Source organism: Vespula pensylvanica, chromosome 9 (assembly GCF_014466175.1).
Source record: "Vespula pensylvanica isolate Volc-1 chromosome 9, ASM1446617v1, whole genome shotgun sequence".
NCBI classification, from domain to species: Eukaryota; Metazoa; Arthropoda; class Insecta; order Hymenoptera; family Vespidae; genus Vespula; species Vespula pensylvanica.
This window is the reverse complement of record NC_057693.1, coordinates 4,442,594-4,467,661: the sequence shown is the minus strand read 5'-3', so window position 1 is coordinate 4,467,661 and position 25,068 is coordinate 4,442,594. Positions and strand designations below refer to the sequence as shown.

Genomic DNA, 25,068 nt, shown 5'->3' with positions numbered 1-25,068 from the left:
ATTTTTAAATTTTACAAAATAAGGTTCAATAAAAACGAATCTTAAGATCTTTTTTTGTATTTTGCACTTTTTACAATTTAATCTACGCATATATAAAATGATATAATACTAACATACACGAGAGAAGAAACGAAGATCAAATTTCTTCTTTATTATCGAAGTACATTTCGTGTCCTACCACATAGCTCGTTGTATACCGGCTAATTTATTATAATCCGCTAAGCTACGGAACACTATCCTTGAGAATCTCCATCTGTGTACGACACCTCTAGGTCGCGACGTTACTACACACCGAAAAGTCAATTGTCTCAATGCAGTCTGTCTAGGAATCTTTTCTTGTATTTCTTTCTCAACAAGATCCTAAAATAAATAAAAAATATATTGTAAAATTCTGCTATAAACTGAAGAAAGAGTACGAATTCAATTACTCTAATTTCAATAGGTAAAATATCATTTCGCTTCATTGCAACCAATCTCAATCTTTCTTCCGCATATTGTCCTGCCATTTTCCTACGTTTAGCATCGCGTCTCATTCTGCAGCCAACATAATTGCGTATTTGCTGAAACTACAATGTTGTTATGTTGTAGGTAGTACTATACTTCAAACAAGAAAATGAAAAAATTTTAATTTGTAAAAGGTTAGGATACTTGGTCGGTGATTTATAACCATGTCAAATACAGAAAAAAATATCACCGAGATTTTTGCATCTATATGTATGTGTATATATGAAGAATTTTAAATATCTTAATCGTACTCACATCGCGCCCTAACGATTTTGAGCTTTGTGAAAATATATTGAAAAAATTGGAAACACCAGTTACGAACGTAGCCATATTTCTCGAAAGCACTGCTCCCTCTTGCCGGTAGACGAATAATTCATGATTCGTATCGTATCAACGCTATCGCCATCTACTTAAATTCATTATTCGTAAAAACACCGAACCGATGGAATCGCACGGCCGCTTTCATTAATCATAATATTAAAATAAAGTGTAAGTAAAAAGGGATCTGTATGGTAGAAGGATAAATATCGCAGATGGAGAATTTATTTTTTCCGTATAATAATTAAAAAAATATAATTAAGCCGAGCTAAATTATTATTTCATTTGTGTTGAGTTATGAAATAATAGATGTTATGCAATAGCTTACTCTTGCTTCATATATCTCACGTAAGAGCATTGTTTTTGTCATTATTGACAACGGCTCATCGATTCGTTGCCTTCCCTGCGAAATTCTTTACGATGAAACAAGTTACGAAATAATAATCTTAATAAGATCGACGTACGTTGAAAAACTTGGATAAATGTGCAGTTATCGTGTCTAAAATAATAAAAGTCAACTTGTTTGTTACTTTTCGTAGAATATAAATTTATAAAAAAGATTTTAAAAGACAAAAACGATAATGATAAAAACATCGATATAGATTCCACCTTATATGAAAGATATGAAGAAAGAACGCTAACTGTTTCAGCTATAATAGACCGGAGAGTCCGGCGATAAACATATACGGAAAATAGTTATTTCTTTTTCTGTGCTTTCTCGGCAGCCTTGGTGACTTTTCCACCGCTTGCATCCTTAAAAGTAACAGCCTTGATTACGCCGACTGCTACCGTTTGACGCATGTCACGGACAGCGAAACGTCCCAACGGTGGAAATTCTTGGAAAGATTCGACGCACATAGGCTTGCTTGGTACAAGAGTAACTATAGCGGCGTCTCCCGATTTGATCGATTTTGGATTCTCCTCGGTAGTCTTGCCAGTACGACGGTCGCACTTCTCCTTAATTTCGGCAAATTTGCAAGCGATGTGAGCAGTATGACAATCCAAAACCGGCGTATAACCATTGCTAATTTGTCCTGGATGATTCAGTACAATGACCTATGTAACATATATTAAGTGTTCATTGTTGAAATAAATTGAACTTTATTCTTTCTTGGAAAGTTATGAACAGAAAAGTAGTTTGTTACCTGAGCAGTAAAATCAGCAGCTCCTTTAGGCGGATTACTCTTGGAATCCCCAGCAACGAATCCACGACGCAATTCTTTGACAGAAACGTTTTTCACATTGAAACCCACATTGTCGCCGGGAACAGCCTCTTGTAGAGCTTCGTGATGCATTTCCACTGATTTTACTTCAGTGGTCAAGCCTGCAGGGGCGAATGTAACGACCATACCTGGTTTCAATACACCAGTTTCGACACGACCAACCGGTACCGTTCCGATACCTCCAATCTTATAAACATCCTGTAAAAATGATATCATATGAACCGTTAAAAGAGAGATCTTAGATTTTTGATCAGGTAGATTTATTAAATAAATAATTACTTGAAGTGGGAGGCGGAGTGGTTTGTCGGTTGGTCTGGAAGGTGGAAGAATAGCATCGAGAGCTTCGATAAGACATTTTCCTTCCGCTTTACCTTCTTTACGCTCAATTTGCCATCCCTTAAACCAAGGCATTTTGCTCGATGCCTCCAACATGTTATCTCCGTGCCAACCAGAAATTGGTACGAATGCAACGGCAGCTGGATTATAACCAATTTTCTTTATATAGGACGACACTTCTTTCTTAATTTCTTCGAAACGAGTCTCGGAATATGCGGGTTCGGTAGAATCCATTTTGTTGACACCAACAATGAGTTGTTTTACTCCAAGAGTAAAAGCCAGTAAAGCGTGCTCACGGGTTTGTCCATTCTTTGAAATTCCAGCTTCAAATTCTCCGGTACCAGCAGCAACAATTAATACGGCACAATCGGCTTGAGAAGTACCAGTGATCATGTTCTTTATGAAATCTCTGTGTCCAGGTGCATCTATGATTGTGACATAATACTTGGAGGTTTCAAATTTCCAAAGAGCGATGTCGATAGTAATACCACGTTCACGTTCTGCTTTCAGCTTATCCAAAACCCACGCGTATTTAAAGGAACCTTTACCCATCTATAATTTCCAAAAATACAATTGATATATAAAGTACATTACGTGAGAAATAACGAGATTTCTTCTAACTATACACAATGCCATAATATTATGCAAAAATAAAAAAATTTTAATGCTCGGATAAATTATCATCAGGCTTCATAATTCTAACATAAAGATCAATTCAAGATTTTATCGCTCTAGTTATGACATAACTTAGCTACAATGAAATAGTTAATAAAGTATCATAAAACTTACTTCTTGGGCTTCCTTCTCAAATTTTTCAATGGTACGCTTATCAATACCACCACATTTGTAAATCAAATGTCCAGTGGTAGTAGATTTGCCAGAATCTACGTGTCCAATGACAACAATGTTAATATGAACTTTTTCCTTACCCATGTTTTAGCTTTTGAAGTAGCTTAAAATATCTACATAAAAAGATAAGATAAATTCACATGAAATCGATATTTGATTATTAAAAGAAATTTTTTTTTTTGTTTAAAAAAATTTTAATATGAAAATGTAGTTAAGAGGAAAACAATTTATTTACGAATCTTAAAACTTTTTCTATTACGTATATTGTAACATGAATAGAAAAATAAAACTTTTATTAAAATATTCGAGAAGTAATGACCAAACGTGCAGCGGACTTGATGCTTTAAGGTTATACGATTATTAAAATATATTTTCTGATATTATTAATTTGCCGTAACTATTCATTAAACTTTATTGATTAATAAATTAAAAAGAACTTTCGTTTTTACCAAAATTGTAATTCAATCGACAATCTCTTCTGAAATTTTCAAAGTAGTAGGACCTCCTTTGTTCTTTGTCCACGTGGCGGATCTGAGCGTTCGGGAAGAGAACCGGCGACCATTTTGTAAAGGAGAAGGCAGATTTGCGCTGTTGTCACGATTTCGAATCAATGCAACATCTTATACTATCTTAGACTCGTAATTAATCGTAAATATAATATGTTCTTATAATTATAACCTTTATAGAAATAATTTTTCATAAAGGACCTTAATATTTTCAAATGGATCAAATTCATAGAAAAAAGAACGATGATTTATTTCTATTAACTCGTTTTTAGTCTACACCATTCAGATCGTGCATCGCAGATGCTGAAACTCAACGAAGTCCTTTGAAAACATTCTTTATTCTGTATTAAGGCTATTCGTCATCTCTGCTTTTTTTAATGATTTACGCCACAATGAGAGCAGTCATAATTTTTGAACGATATTAATAAACAAGATCTCATTTTAAAGACGAAGGTTTGAGCGAGAATATCACTTTTTCGAATTTTTGAAAAAACAATTTCTTCTGAAAAAAAAAATCGCGTTAAAATATTGTGTTCCTTCGAGAATAATTTATGCATAGAAGTAAAGCTGTTTCAAAAATTCGAGAAAGCTATGTCCTCGCTTAAACCTTCATCTTTAAAAAGAGATCTTGTTTATTAAAATCGTTCAAGAACGATGTCTGGATTCGTTGTTGGCGTAAATTGTTTGTACCATATTTCGTGAAAAAAAGGTTCGTATAGTGGCGCCTCTTGAACTTTGCGGCAAAAGAGGAGAAGCTTGTACTACATTTACTGATTTTCATATAAATACTTGTATCTTTCGTGATGTGAACAAAACGATTGTTTTTTCGTTTGTATGTGTAAGCCGATGATCAGATTTTTTGATCCATTCCAAATGCAAGGAAGCGCGTTTTGTGATATTCATACGGAAAAGCCACGTCGTTCAGGCATTTTTATAAGCTTTCCGAAGATGATTCGCTGATGAAAATAAGGAATACGTCATTAGTCGATCATACCAAAAGATCTTAGTTTCTGAGATACTGTTAAATATTATAAAAACGTTAGATTATATTTTATTTATTAAAAATATAACAATCTTATAAGAAACGTTTAGCAGAATAATTTAAATTTAATATTTCAATTCACTTATGTTTCAAACGAGATTATTGTCTACACGTAATATTAAGAAAAACGAAATTAATACTTTCGATAATTTTTCAATTATTTAAATAATAGTACATTCGCTTAAACATTACAAAGATGTTAACGTGCGAGAAACTTAAAATAATAATTTTCATCTCGGAATTATTATATAGATAAACATATAATATAAACAAAGTATGATATGACGTAATATAAACATATTCGCGCTTAGGATTAATTTTGACAATTACCGAGTTAGTTTTCTTTTGTATTTCGACGAGTGAATATCGAAGACGTATTTCCTGCAATTATATTAATGATCCTACAATATAATATTAATAATAACGAAGAGTTGAAACAAATATATTCCAATATAATACATTTCTTTGATACTATATACAATTTATTCTATTTTACATTTAAATGTTGAATACAAAGGCGGTCCTTGGTTACGTGTGACGTCAACAAATTCAAACCTTTGACTTTGAGTGTTACTGGATCAGTCTTGTTTTGTATTTCGACGAGTGAGCATCGAAGTTCTGACAGGATGGCTTTCCTGCAAGTATCAACGAAGAATTAAAGTAAATATATTTCTCTATCACATATTTCTTGAATAATTTATACAGTTTCTTATTACAACAATGATAGAAATTATTTTATTTGTATTTTTCTATTTGCAATCGCGTGCGTAACAATGAAATAATCGAGTGTTTGTGTCGTTAAAATAAAAATATCGTGAGATAGAAGCAGCGATTGTTCGTTCGCGTTTCGCGATTTAAACAATAAGTATTCTTGTATCGACTGCGTGCAATGCAATGTGTTTTCCTATTGCGCTTGTAGTTCGTATTTCGTCCATATCTGTCGCTGAAATCACAAACGTTAGGATTAAAGGATAGTAAACAGCTTTAATGTTTTTATACTTTAATGTTTTTATATATGATAATATAAACACCTTCGAAGGAATTGATCTTGGTTAATTATGAATGTATTTAATAGTTGCATGATTTTATAAAAATAATATGCGTAATTGTGTACCAGCACTGGTGTTGGTTCATTTTTTGCTCGTGTAAATCAAGTTTCAAACTTGGCCAGCCTGCTAGCGTTTAACAACTGTATTATAATTTCCCTAATACAGTTACATAGATAAATTTCTATAAACCGGAAACTCTTGATGCGCAATGAAATTGATGCATTTTTGATTCTGTGATTGTTTTATCATTTTCATGATTTTTATTGTTTAATTTTAAACTAGTAAATCCATAAATAAGTCAACGACATGTATCTGCCATGTGTTATCTTTAGTCTATTCTTAGGAATATCATCGTTTACATATGGGGTTAGTGAAGTCATTATGTTTCGTCAAATTCGTAGAAACATTGAGAAGTAATATAATGAAATAACGATCGTTTAAATTGTAGATCGAACTTGATATTGATGGTTGGCTTCAGTTGAGATTATGGCATGCGCTCAATGACGAACCAGTACCAAGTTTTGTAGAAAGAGGGAATGTAACGATCACTAGTTTACGTAGTGGAGCTTCGGTTGTTGGACAAAATGGACTTTTACAAGCACAAATTAATCAATTAAAAGATCTAGCTAAGAACGATGGAAAATATAGATTAAAAGCAGTAGCCCGTACTTCGTCTGGAAGTGAAACAACTTTCTTAACTTCTATACCGGCGGTATAATTACAAATTTTTCTTTTACGCATAGACATATTTTTCCAACGTGTGAGATTTAGTTAATTAGATAGGAATCATAAGCTAGATTTATAAATTGCAGTGTTATTTACTTGGATCAGATCTTGAAGATATTTTAACAATATGGTTAGATAGTGCCGCAGAGCCAATAGCAGTAAGTCTATCGTCTTCTGCTCCATGTGTTATGGACAGCCCTTTTACAAATATGTGGACTACAAATGTAATAGTCAAGTATCCTGATAGCGGACCAATACCAGATACAGCAACTTATATTCAGAAACTAGAACGAGAACGTGAAGCTAGGGAAAGAGGAGAGATCAAAGATAACAGATCATTCCTTGCGAAATATGTAAGATTTGCGTTACACTCTTGTATCATAATATAAGGACTTGGAATTCTTATTTATTCTCTTTTATAATATTTCAGTGGATGTATATTGTTCCGGCATTGATCTTTGTTCTTTTAACATCGGCAACCAATCCGGAAGCTACTGCCGGTCAAAGACAGTGATTCCTTTTCTAAGACTACTTTACTGTACCTGCGAGTGTATTGTGACCTAAATTGCGATCTTGCTGATGCGTGAGAGTTTTCTATATGTTTTCATGTAATTATTATTGTATTATATTTCTGCTTTAATAAATGTGTACAGTATAAATATATTATACATTATGTAGGGTATGCATCGTACATAAATTTATGTATTTATCTAAGCATAACAAATCATTACTTCATTATTACATTTTAATTGTAATCGTATATGCGCGTTTTTTATTTAGTAATACGAATATATTATTACAATATATATTTATAACTGTTATATACTATGTAATATGCATACATTACGTAATATAAAATATCTGAAGTAGATAATGATTTTTTATTAAGGGAGCAAAGATTATTTTTGTTATGAATCATTTACAAACTAAATTTGATGTACAGTTGATACAAGGTGTGTTATATAATATGGCAGAAAAAATCAATACACTACAATACACCTACTAGTATACCTAGTATTAGCAGTAGAAAAAGGTGTTATTTATTTGGACCTTAATACATCTAATTTACAATATTTCTAGATGGCCGCATTTTCGTTAAATATTCAGAAACATATAGAATCAGGTCTTGTAGCTAGTGGAAAATTTGATGGTTCTCATGCTTGTTTAACAGCTGTAACCTCTGGAGGAAATATTTTAGTACACAGTCCTCATAGACAACCTCAAATTAAGAACAATGATTCTGAGCAACCAGATGGAAGATTATCTTGGAGTGGAGAACTTGCTGAATTGCAAATTGACAGTCAGGTCGTGCGAATATTTAAGAAACTTGAATTAAAACATCTCAATATTAGAGAATGATACAAAACAAATATATTATATCGTATAAGGAAAATATAAGATTGAAATTATTAATTTCTTAGGTAACAGCAATATGCACTGGTCATCTTGGAGAAGATGAAAGAGATATTCTTTTGATAGGAACTGCTACACATATTCTTGCTTATCACGTAGAAGATAATGCTGATATTTTTTATAAAGAGGTATTTTGTGTAGCAATTATGATATTTAATCATGTTAATTAGATAATTTAATAAACAATGTTTTGCTATTACATCTTTATTTAAAAGATGACGGATGGTGCACTGTATATAACGATAGGAAAACTTGGATGGCTAACGGATCAAGTAGCAGTCGTTGGTGGAAATAGTTCGATAACTGTTTTAGATTCCAAGGGAACGGAAATTTTTTGGACAGTGATGGGAGACATAGTTACTTCCATTGCAATATTTGATTTTGAAGGTGATCATGAGAATGAGGTATAATTTACCAATACTTATATATCTGAATGATTTATTTCATAAATTTAATTATTTAATCCTATAACACTTGTAGTTGCTTATTGGGACAAAAGATTTTGAAATAAAATTATTGAAAGAAGATGCAATAGTGTGGGATACAAAAGAAACTGCATCGGTAACTGCATTGGCAGGACTTTCTAACAAACAATTTGCATATGCGGTGGGAAATGGAACAATAGGTGTTTACGAAGGTGGCCAAAGACTTTGGCGAGTTAAAGTGAGAAGTATAGATGAAAAGATATCTACAATAAACTATCTACATCCATTTTATCTATTTTATTTCCAGTCTAAACACAGAGCAGTATCCATACGAAATTTTGATATAAACGGAGACGGTGTGCTGGAGCTCATTACTGGATGGAGTAGTGGAAAAGTTGATGCAAGATCATGTAATACCGGAGATGTCATATTTAAAATACAATTGTCTACTGGTGTAGCTGGTATTGTAGAGGCTGACTATAGAAGACAAGGTAGACCAGATTTAGTTGCTGTATCTGTTTCTGGAGAAGGTATTCAAATTTCATTTAATTTCGTTCACTTTTGCCAAGTAGAAAATCTTTATTATAATAGAGTAATATTGTCAGTACGTGGATATGCTCCTGGAACTGCAATGGATGCTCCAGAGCCTGGCGAAATAATGCGTGAATTAATGTCTAAGAAACAAGCATTACAAATGGAACTCAGACAAAGAGCTGCATCGGTTCCAAATATGTATCATCATACAAAGCTAGCAGTCAGTTTAATATCAGCTAGAGGTGCAGCTCGTCTTGGTGTTGCAGCAGGACCAGGTCTTTTGGTAATACATCAATTTGTTAGATCGTAAAATTATTACAAGTAATTCTTTCAATTACCATCATCTTTCACACAGGTTCATTGTGCCATAGTATTTGCAGAAGGTGTATTCGAAGGTGAAACACTCGTAGCTCATCCAAATAGACCTCAAGGCGAATTAGAAATTGAATTACGTCCTCCGAAAAATGGGCCTATCGATATTCATGTAAAAATTAGCGTTGGTCCAGCTGGTGCAGATTTATTACAGGCATTTAGCATTCATAAATAGCTAGAATAGTTTTACAAATGTAATAATAAATATCATTTACTATTTTTTTTATACTAATGCTCTTTTATCTTACAGGTTTTTGAGATGACAAGACAATTACCCAGATTTTGTATGTATGAAATTATTTCACATCCAGAGGAAGCTTCTCAAACGGTAATAGATAGCGGTGTTACTATGGAGGTAAATTATTAGAAGAGATTACAACGTAGTGATCCATATGTCAAGATTAATCAGAATCACGATATTTATGTAGGTTGCTGAGAGAGCACAGCGTATTGCATTATGGTTGAATCAAAGTCTTCTGTTGGCAGAGGAGTTTGAAGTCGCGGAAGAAGGGCCAAACGCTGCCTCGATCGAACTTTGGCTTCGTGGATTGAGAGATAATAAAGTCCATTGCTTTACAGCAAGTCCTTCTGGAAAAATAACGGTACAAACGGAAGACTCGACGTTCGCTGGTGATATAGTTCAATCTTTAGCGATGTATTTGGGTCTTAGAGAGCTCAATTCTGAATCAAAATTTCCAAACGACGAAAGTAAGATGTTGGAAGCTTTAGAACGTGTCAAAGGTTATATCTCATTATTTAACGTATTTTTGAATAATTCATGTTACACGTATCGAGGTCATCAGAAGCTAATCAAAGGTGACGAAATATGAATATGTAAACATAATAATTTAAGATTTATTTTTGTTCATTGCAGGTTTAAAAGACGTCGATGCGAAACTTCAAGCGGAAGCTGCTAGTACTGCTGTTCTTCTTAAAAGTGTTGTTATTCGCTTAGAAGATGCACGAATATTGCAAAATGTAGAGGAAATGAGGAAGCGATTATTACAATTGAAAGCTATAAACAGTGATCTGATTAGAAATCACGAAATCAGAATGAACAGTAATCGAGATCTTTCGATAAATTTGAAGGAATTAAATATCGGCGTTCAACGAGTCGCAAAATTAAGGGGTACTTAGCGTTTTCGCTATATTAGTTAAATAGATTATATAGCCTGTAGATCATAGATTAACTCGAGTATTAAACATTAGAAATATGCGATAAGAAAGTTTTCTTTTATTTCATACTTTTAGTCGGCAAAGCTGCTACAAATGCAGTCTCACGATGCAGGACTGCGATACAAGATGAAAATCCAAAGGCGCTCCTTGCAGCAATGCGTAACGGTTGATTCCGACGCCTTAAGTAAGGACGAATATGTGGTATCTATTTTTCTGTTACTATTGCTACACTTGATAATGAAGTATAGTCTTATATATACGTTGTAAATCGGTAAGTAAGATGCAATTACGATTGTGGCTATTTGTGACTATTTTGTGACGAAATGTGTATTTAATTTGAAAGTATTCCTATGTGCGTTTATTTGACTCGATCAATAAAAAATCAGATAATACAAGGAATGCTTTATGAAATGCATAATTATGTCAGTTGCGATTATTACGACTCGATGGTAGTTTTCCAATGATCAGGATTAAGATTATTTAACATTAGATTCGTTCATTCGATTGTCTTCGGGTAAGAACAAAAACAGCCATGACCTGTCAAATAGAAGTGCCGAGAGCACATAGTCATTGTTACATAACGCGCGAGATATCTATTTTGCTGCTAAAAGAAACGACTTTTTTCTAGTTCAATAAACATCATAGCACGTGGCACATTTTTCCAGTTAAGCTTTGACTATTGCATGCGATAATATAACATTATCATATTTTTCCTAATATATCGTTGCATCAAATCTTTTCAAGTTTCGTAACACAATTTGTTGTTAAGAAATTTCTTGCAACTTAATTAATAGACGATATTAATGGTTTCAATAGGATGTGCGCGAGATGAAGATAGATTCGAATAATATATCAAAAAAACAAAAAAAAAAGAAAGAAGAAAGAAAAAAGATAAAAAAAAAAATTGAAAAGTCTAGCGCGCTTAAGTGTTCGTAATGAGCCGTTTGTTTCAATATGCTTAGATAATCGTACGAAAATGTACGTATCGCGCCTTGAGAATGACAGATATAGATTTTGTTTACGGCTCACGATCACGTGTAAATGCCATGATCGGCTTCTAAACAGTAAACAATCGTTTATAAAGATAAAGTTCATTGCGATTAGACCGAGACATTTGACAAGAGAGTGAACTATTATAACTATTTTCAGAATTTTATATACTTCCGTGATATGCTGCATTGTGTAGTGTCTCTGCTTTGCGTCTCAAGAGAACAAAAACGAGGAAAAACACAAAGGAACGATAGCATTTGTATGTACGATTGCTTCTTGTCCTTTTTTTTTTTTATTTAAATTTTAACAAATATTATTTTGATATTTTATCGACTCCGTTATCGGTCTTAAATTCATAACAGTTTTAATGTATATTTCGCGCGCAAAATCACTACCCAAAGATGACAAGTCTATGTACATGCGACGTTGTATTCATTGCTTGATCGTTTACTCGGATAAAAGAAGTTTAGAATTATGCACTTGTATTAGAATCCCATAAAACGGATTTTAGATTATTATCGTTTGTCCATCTTTTATCGAACAAAAAAATGTCGTCTTTCGTCGAAATCGATATCGAAATCGTACTTTATTCCTTTGTACTTTAGAAAAACTTATTATTATCGTTCACTAATCAATACCCGATACGATCGTGGAAAGTATTAGATAGGTCGGTAGATCTTTTAAACGCCAACGGTAAGATTTTTTTAGAGGAAGAAGATGGAGGAATTCCTTGACAAATTCTTCCTATTTTGGCGCCATTTCTCGGAATCTAATCCCATTGATAGGTTAAATATAGACGCCTGGATTTAAGAACGAATAGGATGGGAGAAAAGCGTGCCGCTCTGCGTGACCCCCCGTCTGTTCTCTCGGGTTATCGCTGCTTAACGGCACTCTCTTATCACTTATCACAACGACAGCACGGAGTTATTACTTAAAATTCTTTACGTTCGACGCGGCCCGACTAGGCAAAAAAGTAAAGAAAAATAATGATGAATCTACCAGATGATCTTAACGTCTTTCACGGATAAGATAATGCCATGTATTCTCGTGTATCAATCTTTCAAGGCAGAAAGAAAGGGAGCGAGAGAGAGAGAGAGAGAGAGAGAGAGAGAGAGAGAGAGAGAGGGAGGAACCATAAGAGGAAAGACCGTTAATTTTGTTTTCGTAATGAGATCGCCGACACATTGTTTGTACGCTGCTGATATCTGGATACGGAACTTCGTGAGATATCCAAGAGGGTAAATAACATTAATTTGACGAAAAACGATCGTTGAATAGAACGTAAATCCGTATTTTTGCAAAATATTCAGGAAAATCGATAGAGTTTGGCGGACGCTTCGCGAATTTTCTCAATTTTTATTTCTATTTTTCCATTTCATGAGAAGTCGAAGAAGGCTCAAACGGCCGAAGAAGTGGAAGGACAGAGTTATTTTTGACGAACTCGAGTAAAATAAGAATACACGTAAATCTTGTTGAAAGAGCTCAAATTTCTAACGCGGTAAAGACGTGCGCATATATGCCTGGGCGCATTTTGCGGAACGACTTAACAATCACTTTCTCATGTTTCCTTTGGGTTGTGTCTTCGAAGGCGTCGTTGCGTAATTTCAAGTAGTCTGCGCATGCAAAATCGTCGAGAATACCTCGTTATAGGTGGATTGGCAATGAAAAAGAAGGTCAATGGCTGGTATTGTGCTAAACTTGGCAGGAAGCTCCATCGTCGTCGCAGGAAGCTCGTACATCGACATCGATGTCGACGTCGACGTCGGGCAGCTGCAGCTCACAATCGGACACGCGTTTCGTTTTATCGCTTACAATGACAAACGTGAACATACCAAAGTATCTTCTAATTTTCATTTCATTTGCGAAATGAAAGATAAACGACGAGGATAATAGTTCGAGCAGCCTCGTAAAAGCTTGACGCGTTTCGTACTACTTGCCTTTGATCTGCGCGAGACTTTTCTTTTAGCTCGGGACCAAATTAGTTTAGCGCGTTATCGTCAAAAATATCTTAGAATCTCGTATCTTAAAGGAATTCATCTTGTATCAATAATCGATGCGACAGGAATATGACGTAGATGTTTTTTCCGGGCGATGTAGTCGATAAGAGAGTCGTCGACTCGTGCGCTTTCTCGATTATGTCGACGCCAGGTCGATGGTGATTTGAACTTGGACCTCGTCGTGACAAGGAACGAAACTATTTCTCTCGCTTTTGCTGATTGCCATGTATTTTTTTCATCGATCTTCGACTTCTCCTGATTTATCATCTTGTCTAAATATAGCTCGTACTTTTTTTTTTAGTAATATTCTACATTCGACATTTTCTCTTTATATTTTGAAATTTCAATCGGAGTCGATTTTCTTTGGGATCAAAGTACAATTTCTGTAATTACGTATGAGTTACAGCGAATTACTATAGTACCATTAGAAAGGTCTTTGCAACAGATCGGTGGAATTAGATCGACCTATTTCTGCCGGTACGTCTGCACTCTATTATTCAATATCATAGGTAAGCCACCTCAAACGGAAGGATTGCTTAACTTGGTTGTACTCGTAGCGTTTACGGTGATAAAAATAAGATAGTTATTTATCGGACTATGATCTCTTAACGATCACATTTTTTTCTTCCACCGTGCGCGATTTCAAAAAAAAAAACATTCTATTATACCTCGTCGATAGACTATTTTCGATTAGAAAATATCTCTATGCGATCTTTTTAGCCGGAGATAATCGAGCTTCGTGTTTCGATATGAAAATGATGTTTCTCCAATAACTAAGATATAGATTTAGAACTTTAGTTCTAAGAGTTGCACTCCGCTATTCGTATGCATTAGATAAATGCTCAGATAGTGAAATGAATTATCTTGTTAATATATCAATAGTAACTGCAGTAACAATTGGCGCAATTGCAAAGACAAAATTATCTTGTTACTATCGGTAGGACCTAAACTATGATAAAAGTCATTGCACGTGTAGTCAACTGTTGCCGGTTAACAACTGCTTAGTCCAATTTGTATATTCTATGCGCTTAGAAATCAACTATCAAGAATTCCTTCGGTTTTCCTTGCGAATCGGAATATATAGATATATCTATATATCTATATGTATGTGTATATATATACATATAATGTGTATATATATATATAATTTTAAGATTACTAGTCTATCATATTTAGATAAAAATAATACATTCGAAAACGAAGTAAAAAAAACAATCAAAAGAAGGATAGACGGATAAGACAATCTGACGATGTCGCGAAGGCCAATGATTCGTTGAATTCATCCTCGCTTGTAAGATTAAAATTTTGCGAGCGTAGACGGTAACTAATAGTCGGCGACGGATCACGAGGACAAATTGTGACTGGTGCAATGATAAAAGAGACTGGGAGCTTACTCGATTACACCGACGTCAGGTCGGTTGCGAGTTGAACTTGGACCTCCCGTAGCAACAGGAACGCTCGAGAATCGTTCGACGAGTCCCTTCGAAGAGTTGGAACGATTTTAAAATCGAGATATACGATGGTTGAAGAAGAGTCAGATCGCGTAGATCCGACGTAATCTTCTTCTCGGATACGCGCCGATAACTTTGAAAAAGAGAATATTATCGATCTCTCGTGCGTAAGTAAACGATAATGATCCTCGCAGTAAGTAATCTCATAACGTAATCGTAACCGATAAGTTCAAGCAGTTGTAAGTTAGTAACTTTTATAGATTAGTTCATATTTACCAACAAATTTAGCAGCGATATTCTATTCTACGTTTGAATTGGAATTCAAGAAATTAGCAGTAAAATGAAACGAGACAGTCGGCCCTCTCGATTGGTCCTCTCGATTGGCCCTCTCGATCGGTCGTCTCACCGACATACGAATTTCGACGTCGCGCTTAATAGAGAGACAACGACTCGACGGGGAATTATGCGGCGTTGGGCGCATAATCATGAGCGTAGTCTGATCGAGACAGTTGCTCTGATATGACCCCCTGCGAGAGTGGTCTCAATTTTAAACTGCGACCGATAGACGGCAGAGAGCGGAAAGAGAGCAGAGAGAGAGAGAGAGAGAGAGAGAGAGAGAGAGACGAAAAGAGAGCCTATAATGGACCGTCGCACGCGTGATTGGCGTAACAAGTCGGGCCTAGAATCGACTTCGACTTGTATACATATGACGCCTACAATCACATATATCGTAGCCTGGATCTCGAGCGTGCACTCGAAGAAGAAGAAGAATAAGAAGAAGATGATACGCGAAGAATATAGTATATCGCTCGTAAATATGCGATAAGTATGCCGCGAGCTTATGCCCCCTGCGAAAGTGTAGTGCCTATTTCAAAGTGCAAATGACAATCATTTACGTGATGTTTGCAGAAATCGGCTTTACACGCATTCGTATCGGATGATATATTCGCTAACTCGTAACTTATATTTTATTCTATCGGTCTCTACCACCAGCTGCACGACCGAGTTTCTCTCTTCTAGTCGTTTCAGTCGTACGCTCGTTAATGCCTCTTCCAAAAAAATCTCTCGATCGATGAGGAAAACAGCTGATAGGAAGAATGATTGACGGATACCCAATGAAAATACAAAGAACTTATTTTCGTTGATCTCGCGAAAAGGCGAAACCTAAGCTTATCGTGGAAACATAAATTTGACTATTCGCGCTTCCTCTGTTCGATTTCTCTTTTGCCTCGATGACCGATACTCCTTGGCTAAAAATAAAATCGTTTCTTCTTCGGGTGCGAAGTACGATCCATGTTTCTCGGGTTGGCAATTACGCGGTCACTGCCACGGGATAATTTAAAAGGAAAGAAAAATATCTTCCGTGCCAATGAATCGGTGCCAGAGGTCCTTACAAAGCGGTCCCGATAAAGCAGAAAATGTTCTTCCAACTAATTAATTAACCGTAGGATTTTTAGCGTATCGGTGGTAGCGTTTGAATTGCGTTGACTCGGCGTAACGTTTGCTTTTACAAAAAGAAAGAGGAAAAAAGAAAAGAGAAAAGTAGAGGACCTCTCCTCCCACATACGAGTCAATCTAATTCTTTCCTCTTAAAAGAGAAAAAGAAGAATGTCTTCCTCGTTAATATAGTGGAAGAAGTCAAGTACGGTGGGGTCAAAGAGAAGAAGAAGATGTATATTCGACAATCATGGACGATTAGTCAGCCACGAGAGTGCATCGCGTGAAACACGTGGGACATTGTACGTCCTTGGTGTCGTTCCCCTTTCTTCTTTTTCTTCTTCATCTTTCGATTCCTCTCTCTCTCTCTCTCTCTCTCTCTCTCTCTCTCTCTCTCTCTCTCTCTATCTATCTATCTATCTCTAAATCGAACGGACGAACGAAAGAAGAAACAAACGCAACGCGAGTCGACAGCTTTTCGCAACTGCGATATCGTGCTCGTACACGTGACATAATAAAAGTAAACTTAACCGAGTACAGTTTCACTGCACGGTAGTCGCAATTACATCTATTAATAGATCGCGAGAAGACGAAGCTTTCATCTCAATAGCGCGTTACTTTACGGTGACAACAATAAAACTCGGTGTTCGAGTTAGCCTAAACTAGCGTGACTACACCGGTCGTCGTAAAAGAACCTCGCGGTAGAGATCGTGGATTTTTAGTCGCGAGTTACGCGAAAAACGCGAACAAAAAGAAAATCCGCTTTCGTGGTTTCCCCGCTCGATCGAACGTATAATTCCATAACGATCGAGGGAGTGCCTTTTGTTCGAGGATCGAGCGATAAGTAGAATTTTATACTCGGATGAAGCAGTTAACACGCTTCTCTTGGCGAGATTAATAATTATCTTTCTTCCTTTCGATCGATGCTTGAAACGCATAATCCTAGCGCACAATCGTCCTATTTAACAGGTATGCTTCGCGGAAATCGTTTAAGCGGACCAGATACGAAACGCAAGGCTTTATTTGAATTGTAAATGTTCATAACTGGATAATTGGTGAGATCGTTACGTCTCGTTGATCCTACGGATTTATTCACATTATAGTTCGTTTTCATTGGATCGTTGCCAGCAGAGAATTCTCATATTTATGAAGGGAAAGCGCGTGCGACGACGAGATCGAAGGATAAATCTAAACTGGGAAAAGGACGAGAATTTGAGAATCTTAATGAAACTCGATGAAACATAAGTAGGTGATGGCGAAAAATGCGCAAAATCGAGCTTGTTTACAGTTTACACCCGTCGATGGTTTCTATGAATAGACGAGGGAGTCGAACGCAATTTTTTTTCGATTCAAGATATCGGAACTGGTACAATCGCCGGAAAGAAACGAGGGTAGGAGGTCGAACGAGCGTTTCTCCTTCTATCTCTCTTTCCCTCCATTATCTGGTGAAAAGTACGGAAAATTTATCGTACTGAGACAAAACAGGCATTATGATTAATTAATAATCCCGATAACACAAAGCATCCTTTGTTTCCGGTGGTCGATAGAAATCGAAGATCACTCGGGATGATTCTATCGGCGTGTTTCTTGTAAACTCGGTAAGATCGGTGCTTCACGTTTCCTTTCACGCATCGCCGATCGATCCTTCAATTATATCACAATGAGAAAGATCTTCTTATCACGCGTGCTACGTTCTCAAGTACGATGATTTATTACGTGTGTAATGGTGAATATCGATTACTTTGTACTTTGTTTCGAGTAATTATTACGATACGTACGTACGACTCGTATTAAATTAAAAAGAAAATAAGGAATAAAACAATTCGAAGCGATTCCGCGTCTGCGCTCTCAAGGAAGACAAACACGCTGTGTTATTTATAAACGCTTTGGAAATTAAGACAATCGGTCAACGACTACGAATTATCTTAGCTTTTTCCTCTTTTATATTTACCACACGTTCTATGTCGTTTTCATTAATAAGCAAGAACGGTAGATTTTAAATCCTTGGAAAACGAATAAGTTAGTTGCAAGTGACAATTCTCTAATTTTGAAGAGAATTTACGTAGTTACGAAGCAAGAGATCGAAATATAAAATAGAAATGGCAATTGAAAAACGGGAATCCGTCGTCGGTGATTTATTTGAAAGAAAATAGTCGTTCGTACGCGAGCGATTCGGTTCGTAAAACGTAAAAGATTGTTACGACGTCGCGAGGATGCAAAAGCATCCCCAGTGCGACTTCTTTTCGACATAGGCGGTCAAAGAAAACAAGAAGAAAATGCCGACGAGTCCTCTCTCGCGTTAACCCCTTCCCTCCGTTTCTGCAATCGGTGTGCACGCGTCTGTCCACCAACAGGCATGCTCTTCTTGTTTGCCCCCTCTCTCGGGGCTCTCTCGAGGTCCGTAAAATCTGGAACAAGAACCGCGTGGCGAGACGAACCGGTACCAGTGACACCGAGAGACTCGGTAGCAACGGAGCTCTTCCAAAGAGACGACTTTCTCGGTCTCACATTGGTCCACGTCTTTTATCTTTCACACGAATAAGAAGAAAATCGAAGAGTACCGAAGTCAAATTCATCTTTCCTTCATTCTCCCTACGAGTACGGAAAACGTTATCTACGCAAAAGATAAAACTCTAACGAGCAACAGTGATAGAGCATTCCTTTATCGATAACAAATTCCTTCGGTCGATAGTCGTTTTTTCGTTGAATTTAACGAAATAAAAATAAAAGAGAAAAGACAGGATGACGTCGAAAAGACATTGTTCGACAGCGGGAATCAAAGGATTTGGCATGGCAACGATCGTCTTGACGATCTTTCTCCTTTTGAATATCCTCGGGACGATGGATTGCGCGCCTTATAGAAGATCTCATTTGAGAACACTGAGGTTGTGCTCGAAAAGGCTCAGCGACGCGTTGTACCTGGTTTGCAGCGAGCGAGGATACAACGAACCCTTCTCGTACAGCGGCGAAGACGAGCCACGCGGTCCTACTGGCCCTGGACTCGTCGAAGAATGTTGTTATCACTCCTGCAGCTACGTACAACTAGAGCAGTACTGCAAGCCAACGTCCGAGGAGAAGCGGGGAGGTTCCCGCGACGTCATGTGAGTGGATGTTAGTTTCTCTTCTGGTTTTTATTTCATCTCTCTCTCTCTCTCCTTTTTTCGTTTTCTCTCATCCTTGCCGCGCCACGTTCCGCCATTTTTATCCCTTCTACCGCAAAGGGACTTCTTTTTCCTTAAAGAGAAAGTCTACGATCCTGTCTGAAAAAAAAAGCAATCTCGCGTAGACCAGTTTAAAGATGTCATTTCTTCTTCGATAAAGAATCACGCCGATACGTTTTATTTTTAACGAGAGAAAGATATATTATAATTGTACGCGTATATTTTCAGCCGGTTCGAGTTCCTTGACATCGCTCGCTCGAAATTCCACGGAGTTACCGTAATCGTCACGCTTATCCTCTTATTATGTGACTTATTTTCTAGCATATTAACTACCGCGATGCCTTTCCACGATAATAGGTGCTTCGCACTACACCGTGGGTGCAAAGACTCTTACCGTTTCTATTGACAACGATTGACCGTAAGAAGGAATCAAAAGGTCAACCTAGTAAATTGCAATAACCTTTGACTCTCTCGATCAGCCTTCACACGCGAACGTCGTGATCGTTCTCCTCGTCTCTCGACGATTAATCTTATAATCTGATCCCTTCCAATCGTGCCCGATCGATCGTAAAATATCGTATCTACTTGTTACACTCGTATGTTTCTTCAAAACACATCGATAACTATTGTTATCGTTTCGTCGTTCTTGGAGCAAAAGTACCAACTCTCTTTCTTTTTCTTTATTCTTCTGGACTTTACATTCGAGCAAGATAATAGATGGTTTACATCGAGCATCGTTAATTGTACACAAATCGCCGGGAGTAAGAAACCGGAACAGCGTGTGAACGAGCGAGCGAGCGAGCGAGCGAACGAACGAACGAGAGAGCAGTTACCAACCTTCTTATCATCGCCTCAAAGATAATCCATGTTACTTTTATTAAAGTTCATGGTTATATGAACTGGCCTTTAGTAGCAAGATTAGTCCGAAGTGCTAGGACAATTCGCTATCTCCGATTTTTTTCTCCGTCTCGTTTCTTTGTTTCATCTTTTTCGTTTTCTGTCTTTCCCTTTCCTTCCCTTCCCTTCTTTTTTCCTTCTCTTTCATTCTCGGTTGATTTCGCGCGACGTGATTTATACGCTCTTGAGATTTGTTTTTCCGAAAATCTTAATCGATCTTCTTACATAAGCGTTTAGGTTACGATCGTGACACGCGCGAGTCCTTTGTTTACTTCGACTATTTCTACGAAACGAACGCGTTGATAACGATCGATCGAACGAACCATTATTTATCTTTTTATTTTTTTCGTCTTACAGAGAGGAGTCCATCAGAATAGTGAACTTACCCGACTCTTTTGTGGAAATACAATCGCCGTCGAAAGAAGAGAAACCGTTATCGCCAAGTAATCATCATACAAGAAAAGGCAAGGACTGTCGGTCGAAGAACGGTCGAAAACACGGACATGGCGAATGTTATTAGGAAGAAAAAAGAAAACAAATTTTTCTTCGAAACCTTTACAAAGGAGAGAAATAGCGAATCGTGATAGTCACGAGCGTATTCGAGTGAAAGCGCCGTCGAAAGCATCGCCAATCTCGACTACCTCGTTAGCAAAGTTCGCAGAAACTCATCTTCTTCGTCCTCGTGATCTTTTTCGAGATGGAGATTGGAGATAGAACGAACTCGTATCTCTTTTTCTACAAGACGAAATAACTACAACAACCATCTACAGGATCAACGACGATCGTAGATGCTTCGAACTTTTTCGTACATATTTTAAGTAGATATATTTTTAAGTAATCGAAGGACGATGATAGCTCGAATTGCACGCTGAGTATTTGTGCGTGAGAGAGAGAGAGAGAGAGAGAGAGAGAGAGAGAGAGAGAGAGAGAGAGAGAGAGAGAGAGAGAGAGAGAGAGAGAGAGAGAGAGAGCGAGAGAGCGAGAGCGAGCGCCACGTTATTTTGATATGTTAAGGAATCTAGTCCCACAGAAGGGTGCTGGTTGGTCGTTGTTTTATAATCGACGTTATCAACTCTGTCGTCCATTTGTGATTTTCTTCGTAATTTACGGGAAGAGGATGATTCGACGAATCTTTTCTTTTTGCTTTTTTTTTTTTTTTTTTCTTTCATGTTAAGACTTACAAAGTCGAAAGAAAAATGGCGAGTTAGGGAATGAGTTCGAAACACGCAAAATTAGAAGACTTGAAATTTGTGGATCGCCAGCAATGAGGGAAGAAGAATCAAGAGCTTTGCTTCTCGAGTACGACTTCCTTCCTAAAGACAGTAACGATTAACGTAACGTGAGAAAATTTGTGATTCATTCAATCCATTAATGTATTTCTATTATTTTTTCTTTTTTTTCTGTCGTTCTAAAGATTGAATTTGAGATTAATCACGTGATCTCACAGAGGAAGACTTAATAAAGATTTTATTAATGTAAAATATTTTTATAGGCATGTCAAGTGCAACGGACAGCTTCGCTTTCGAGTTGCCGGTGACATTAATTCTCTTACCGACTGATGATCTCACTAGTATTAAATATCAATTATTGTTTAGCGCTAAATAATCGTGTTATTAACCTTAACGATTAAGTAAAATACGCACCTCGGACTATCGGACGTGGTTAGAAGCAAATCGTTTGTACGATTCATCTGCGCGCGAGAAAAATCAAAGTGAAATAACTTTCGATCGGGAATCAATTGAAAAATGCTTCTATCTGTTAGGGATCGATATTAACTAATTCATTGATTTAGTCCTTTATTTATTGGAATTTCGCTGGCAATTGGATCGTATGATTAGCGATTAATAAATATTTATATATAGATCCGTTCACCGTTTTCTATTCGGCGTTACCTTTGTTTCCCCTTTCCACTGTCAGTCCTTCACAAAGGCATCTTAACGCATCGCTGACCATACAGAGAGATCTCCCTTTTCGCGTTCGCTGCATTCTTTAGCACTTATCATCTTTATAGAAACTCGAAACCAAAGATAACGTTGACATCGATATATATCTATGCTCGGCTTTTTCTATATCGTATATCGGATTTTTCAGCGTTATCATATTTCTATCATAATTAAAGAAGGAATGATCTATTAGGATAAAGCTATTAGACCGTCCTTATTCTCGATACTCGCGATAATACGTTAATACGTTCGCGCGACCATCTTACATATGTATAATTAGAAAATATAACATACGGTACCATTTCAGATACCTCTGTTTTAAATCGAAATGACACTTAAAGTGCCGCAAGATCCAAATATATTGTTCCAAGAACGAAGCTTCTTGGTAAAATATTTCTTAGAAACTACTTAACGAGCGATATATCGCTTTTAAGCACTTGCGAGTCGTACTTTTATTGGTGGGTACGCGTTTTACGGTTTTGCAAGACGACGCGACATTTAATTATCGGCATTCGTTCTTCCGCTGCTGAAAATATATTTATCGTAGTGACTTTTTGAAAGATCCGAAAATATTCGCGTAATAAATCTACTATATCTCACTATAATATTATATATAGATATTGTAGTAAGATCATAGGGATATACGAAGGTATCGACGGTTTGGAGATTAAGTAACATTTTATTTTTCTGATTAAGAAAAGCCTTGGAAAGTATTCGTCCACTCTTTTTAAAAACACAGGCCGTCGAAATTCTCGCTATCGCAAGTATTATCCTCGTAACAGCAAGTCTTAGCAACGTCTCGTAGCATTTTCTTGCGTTCGATTTGCGTAAAAGATCGTGGTAGTCGGTCGTTAAAATCGTTATAAATCTCGTACAATTCTTCGACGGCCATCTCAAATCCCAGATCATCGTCATCCGTCTACCAAATAGGAACAATCTTGACTTTGTTATTTTACTTTCTTTTTTTTTTTTCTTTTTCTTTTTCTTTCTTTACAGATATAAACGAAAAAGAAGAAGTTGAGCGAGAAACTATTTGAAACGAGAATGCAACGTATTTAAGCACACGCATTGGAACTCTCGTCGATACAAAATTCATTTTTTGTTAGCGTAATATTTTTAAATATTTTTAGACACGTTTGATAGACCTTAGAATTATAACTTCCACAAAGACTGATTACACGGATGGATTAACGAGATGTAAAATTACTCACTTCAGGAAGTTGTATACGTCTTTGATGAAGGATTGTCCGGATAAAGCGTTATCCGAAGGACGTGAGCAAGCGATAACGTGCAATGCGATGGAAGAGTTTAGTCGCCGTATTCATTCATGATGACCTTGTAATCTTTAGAATTATTAAATGCAAGAAATTAAGAAGGATTCGATGTTATGAATTCGACGTTAAACTCGAGACTTTTCGTTGTTCGTATACACAATTATCGTTTAATCGTGTTATCAACGTTAACCGTTAAATAAAATACGCGGCTCGGTCTGTATTAATTATTATTAGATATTATTAGTCTAACTTATGAATCGAATCATGGATTTACCCTCCTTGAATATTACTTTTCATCTTATAGTTACTTACCGCAACATTCTGAAACCGTACGGAAGAAGGCGGAAGAGATTTCTGTCGATAATACCGTTGTTGGTTATAAAAATCTTCTCGGTTAGAACCAGAAATAACATCCGCGACATGTTCTCCCTCTGGATTCGCTATTTTCGCCGAGATATCTCTTTTTTTGTGCTTATTGAAGGATATAGATTTCTTCTCCCTTTCTAGGGAAAAATCTGAAAGAACAAAAGAGATGGAACAAAGTAAGAAAATTTAACCGATTGATCGGTCAAAAAAAAAACCTTTTTTTTTTTACTTACCGATAGATTTGGCCAGCTGGAATTTTTTATAGCCCATTTTTTCTGAATCAAATTTTTCGATGCCTCTTTTGAGGCGATCGTTGCCACAGACCTTCGTGAAGACGTCCATCAGCCGATCTTTACAATCTTCCCTAAAAGCCGCGTTTAGCGTTATCGGCAACGTAATCGTCGTTACGATCAGTAAAATGTCCCGTCTTTCGTTCCTACCTTTCGTCCTCATTTTTTTTGCGTTTGTTAAAGAACGATGTTACTTCTACGACTTGACCGTTTGTCCAGCGCTCCTTTTTCTTTAAATTCAACCCTTATCGGAGCGTACGTGTTTAAAATACGCTCGCACAATCTTATATGATGAAGGTTTGTTTACCTGTCGCACGTACTTACCTGCTCGTCTTTCGATTAGTTATCATCGTCGTGTCTTGAGAATGTAGCAGAAGGCCTCGATTATACGAGAAACTCGCAAATGCCTGGAGGAAGTGATCGAGATGTTTATCGATCTTTTTTATCTTGACTTTATTATCGATTTTATCTTTGACATTTCAACGTCATTTTTTGTCATTTTCTATACGTTTTTATTTCATTATTATCCCAATAAGCGTTACGATCAAATTCACCTAAAAGTTACTCAAAGACAATTGAAAAAGGAAAGAGTCCGATGAAAGAAAAATGAAGTGTTCGCATACTTTTACGGATTATCCGACTTTTGTCATCGAACTCGTGTCTATTGTGTTATTCTTTGGAAGAGGAGGGCAACTGCAATGACATAAAACTAATCCAAGTTATTGATAGATATAGTAATGAATAAACGCGCTGACGACGAACGTGATGAATATATGTATCTCTTCGAGG

General features: G+C 36.5%; 6 protein-coding genes across 15 annotated transcripts; 3 read left to right on the top strand and 3 right to left on the bottom strand.

The window, feature by feature from the left end:
* Nucleotides 1-41: 41 nt before the first annotated feature.
* Nucleotides 42-961, bottom strand: LOC122631641 (28S ribosomal protein S14, mitochondrial). The gene is made up of 3 exons (XM_043817587.1): nucleotides 760-961; nucleotides 429-566; nucleotides 42-360 (listed from the first exon to the last, which is right to left on the bottom strand). Exons 1-3 carry the CDS (start codon nucleotides 832-834, stop codon nucleotides 175-177), a joined length of 399 nt encoding a protein of 132 aa, XP_043673522.1. The 5' UTR covers nucleotides 835-961; the 3' UTR covers nucleotides 42-174.
* Nucleotides 962-1,029: 68 nt separating this feature from the next.
* Nucleotides 1,030-3,837, bottom strand: LOC122631627 (elongation factor 1-alpha). Its single transcript, XM_043817564.1, has 5 exons — nucleotides 3,680-3,837; nucleotides 3,171-3,343; nucleotides 2,325-2,933; nucleotides 1,968-2,243; nucleotides 1,030-1,878 (listed from the first exon to the last, which is right to left on the bottom strand). Exons 2-5 carry the CDS (start codon nucleotides 3,312-3,314, stop codon nucleotides 1,519-1,521), a joined length of 1,389 nt encoding a protein of 462 aa, XP_043673499.1. The 5' UTR covers nucleotides 3,315-3,343; nucleotides 3,680-3,837; the 3' UTR covers nucleotides 1,030-1,518.
* A 1,093-nt stretch (nucleotides 3,838-4,930) lies between these two features.
* Nucleotides 4,931-25,043, bottom strand: LOC122631482. 5 transcript variants are annotated; one of them, XR_006327720.1, is made up of 5 exons: nucleotides 24,430-25,040; nucleotides 24,223-24,353; nucleotides 23,936-24,138; nucleotides 23,561-23,692; nucleotides 4,931-5,413 (listed from the first exon to the last, which is right to left on the bottom strand). XR_006327720.1 is itself a non-coding variant. In XM_043817210.1 (4 exons), exons 2-4 carry the CDS (start codon nucleotides 24,329-24,331, stop codon nucleotides 23,077-23,079), a joined length of 504 nt encoding a protein of 167 aa, XP_043673145.1. In that variant the 5' UTR covers nucleotides 24,332-24,353; nucleotides 24,430-24,572; the 3' UTR covers nucleotides 23,009-23,076. The 5 variants fall into 5 exon arrangements, 1 of the variants encoding a protein (XP_043673145.1); XR_006327718.1 differs by lacking the exons at nucleotides 4,931-5,413; nucleotides 23,561-23,692 and adding an exon at nucleotides 23,009-23,268 and having other exon boundaries at nucleotides 24,430-24,833; nucleotides 24,903-25,043; XR_006327717.1 differs by lacking the exon at nucleotides 4,931-5,413 and adding an exon at nucleotides 23,009-23,268.
* On the top strand, nucleotides 5,863-7,212 carry LOC122631475 (ER membrane protein complex subunit 10). Of its 2 annotated transcripts, none has more exons than XM_043817199.1 (4): nucleotides 5,863-6,193; nucleotides 6,276-6,539; nucleotides 6,625-6,906; nucleotides 6,984-7,212. In XM_043817199.1, exons 1-4 carry the CDS (start codon nucleotides 6,134-6,136, stop codon nucleotides 7,065-7,067), a joined length of 690 nt encoding a protein of 229 aa, XP_043673134.1. In that variant the 5' UTR covers nucleotides 5,863-6,133; the 3' UTR covers nucleotides 7,068-7,212. The 2 variants fall into 2 exon arrangements, with proteins under 2 accessions (XP_043673134.1, XP_043673135.1); XM_043817200.1 differs by having other exon boundaries at nucleotides 5,874-6,193; nucleotides 6,640-6,906.
* Nucleotides 7,053-10,891, top strand: LOC122631469 (Bardet-Biedl syndrome 2 protein homolog). 5 transcript variants are annotated; one of them, XM_043817190.1, is made up of 12 exons: nucleotides 7,053-7,161; nucleotides 7,634-7,858; nucleotides 7,975-8,094; nucleotides 8,182-8,370; nucleotides 8,447-8,629; nucleotides 8,699-8,921; nucleotides 8,997-9,208; nucleotides 9,281-9,451; nucleotides 9,548-9,652; nucleotides 9,726-10,038; nucleotides 10,172-10,426; nucleotides 10,549-10,891. In XM_043817190.1, the coding sequence occupies exons 2-12, from the start codon at nucleotides 7,634-7,636 to the stop codon at nucleotides 10,641-10,643; spliced, it is 2,091 nt and encodes a 696-aa protein (XP_043673125.1). In that variant the 5' UTR covers nucleotides 7,053-7,161; the 3' UTR covers nucleotides 10,644-10,891. The 5 variants fall into 5 exon arrangements, with proteins under 5 accessions (XP_043673125.1, XP_043673123.1, XP_043673124.1 ...); XM_043817188.1 differs by having other exon boundaries at nucleotides 9,726-10,113; XM_043817189.1 differs by having other exon boundaries at nucleotides 8,447-8,921.
* LOC122631481 (insulin-like growth factor II) lies at nucleotides 17,094-22,269 on the top strand. The gene is made up of 2 exons (XM_043817209.1): nucleotides 17,094-19,449; nucleotides 20,764-22,269. Exons 1-2 carry the CDS (start codon nucleotides 19,091-19,093, stop codon nucleotides 20,924-20,926), a joined length of 522 nt encoding a protein of 173 aa, XP_043673144.1. The 5' UTR covers nucleotides 17,094-19,090; the 3' UTR covers nucleotides 20,927-22,269.
* Nucleotides 25,044-25,068: the final 25 nt, after the last annotated feature.

What these genes read in the sequence shown, in the direction of transcription:
- LOC122631641 (XM_043817587.1), bottom strand. Translation starts at nt 834, where the DNA reads ATGGCTACGTTCGTAACTGGTGTTTCCAATTTTTTCAATATATTTTCA. An exon ending in CAAAATCGTTAGGGCGCGAT is followed by an intron (nt 567 to 759) that starts GTGAGTACGATT and finishes ACAACATTGTAG; the next exon opens with TTTCAGCAAATACGCAATTA. An exon ending in TTTTACCTATTGAAATTAGA is followed by an intron (nt 361 to 428) that starts GTAATTGAATTC and finishes TATTTATTTTAG; the next exon opens with GATCTTGTTGAGAAAGAAAT.
- LOC122631627 (XM_043817564.1), bottom strand. Translation starts at nt 3,314, where the DNA reads ATGGGTAAGGAAAAAGTTCATATTAACATTGTTGTCATTGGACACGTA. An exon ending in TTGAGAAGGAAGCCCAAGAA is followed by an intron (nt 2,934 to 3,170) that starts GTAAGTTTTATG and finishes TGGAAATTATAG; the next exon opens with ATGGGTAAAGGTTCCTTTAA. An exon ending in CTGCTGATTTTACTGCTCAG is followed by an intron (nt 1,879 to 1,967) that starts GTAACAAACTAC and finishes TATGTTACATAG; the next exon opens with GTCATTGTACTGAATCATCC.
- LOC122631475 (XM_043817199.1), top strand. Translation starts at nt 6,134, where the DNA reads ATGTATCTGCCATGTGTTATCTTTAGTCTATTCTTAGGAATATCATCG. An exon ending in TCTTAACTTCTATACCGGCG is followed by an intron (nt 6,540 to 6,624) that starts GTATAATTACAA and finishes ATCATAAGCTAG; the next exon opens with ATTTATAAATTGCAGTGTTA. An exon ending in GATCATTCCTTGCGAAATAT is followed by an intron (nt 6,907 to 6,983) that starts GTAAGATTTGCG and finishes ATAATATTTCAG; the next exon opens with TGGATGTATATTGTTCCGGC.
- LOC122631469 (XM_043817187.1), top strand. Translation starts at nt 7,634, where the DNA reads ATGGCCGCATTTTCGTTAAATATTCAGAAACATATAGAATCAGGTCTT. An exon ending in ATAGCGGTGTTACTATGGAG is followed by an intron (nt 9,653 to 9,725) that starts GTAAATTATTAG and finishes ATATTTATGTAG; the next exon opens with GTTGCTGAGAGAGCACAGCG. An exon ending in ACGAGTCGCAAAATTAAGGG is followed by an intron (nt 10,427 to 10,548) that starts GTACTTAGCGTT and finishes TCATACTTTTAG; the next exon opens with TCGGCAAAGCTGCTACAAAT.
- LOC122631481 (XM_043817209.1), top strand. Translation starts at nt 19,091, where the DNA reads ATGACGTCGAAAAGACATTGTTCGACAGCGGGAATCAAAGGATTTGGC. An exon ending in GGAGGTTCCCGCGACGTCAT is followed by an intron (nt 19,450 to 20,763) that starts GTGAGTGGATGT and finishes TTCGTCTTACAG; the next exon opens with AGAGGAGTCCATCAGAATAG.
- LOC122631482 (XM_043817210.1), bottom strand. Translation starts at nt 24,331, where the DNA reads ATGGACGTCTTCACGAAGGTCTGTGGCAACGATCGCCTCAAAAGAGGC. An exon ending in CCAGCTGGCCAAATCTATCG is followed by an intron (nt 24,139 to 24,222) that starts GTAAGTAAAAAA and finishes TTGTTCTTTCAG; the next exon opens with ATTTTTCCCTAGAAAGGGAG. An exon ending in TACGGTTTCAGAATGTTGCG is followed by an intron (nt 23,269 to 23,935) that starts GTAAGTAACTAT and finishes CCTATTTGGTAG; the next exon opens with ACGGATGACGATGATCTGGG.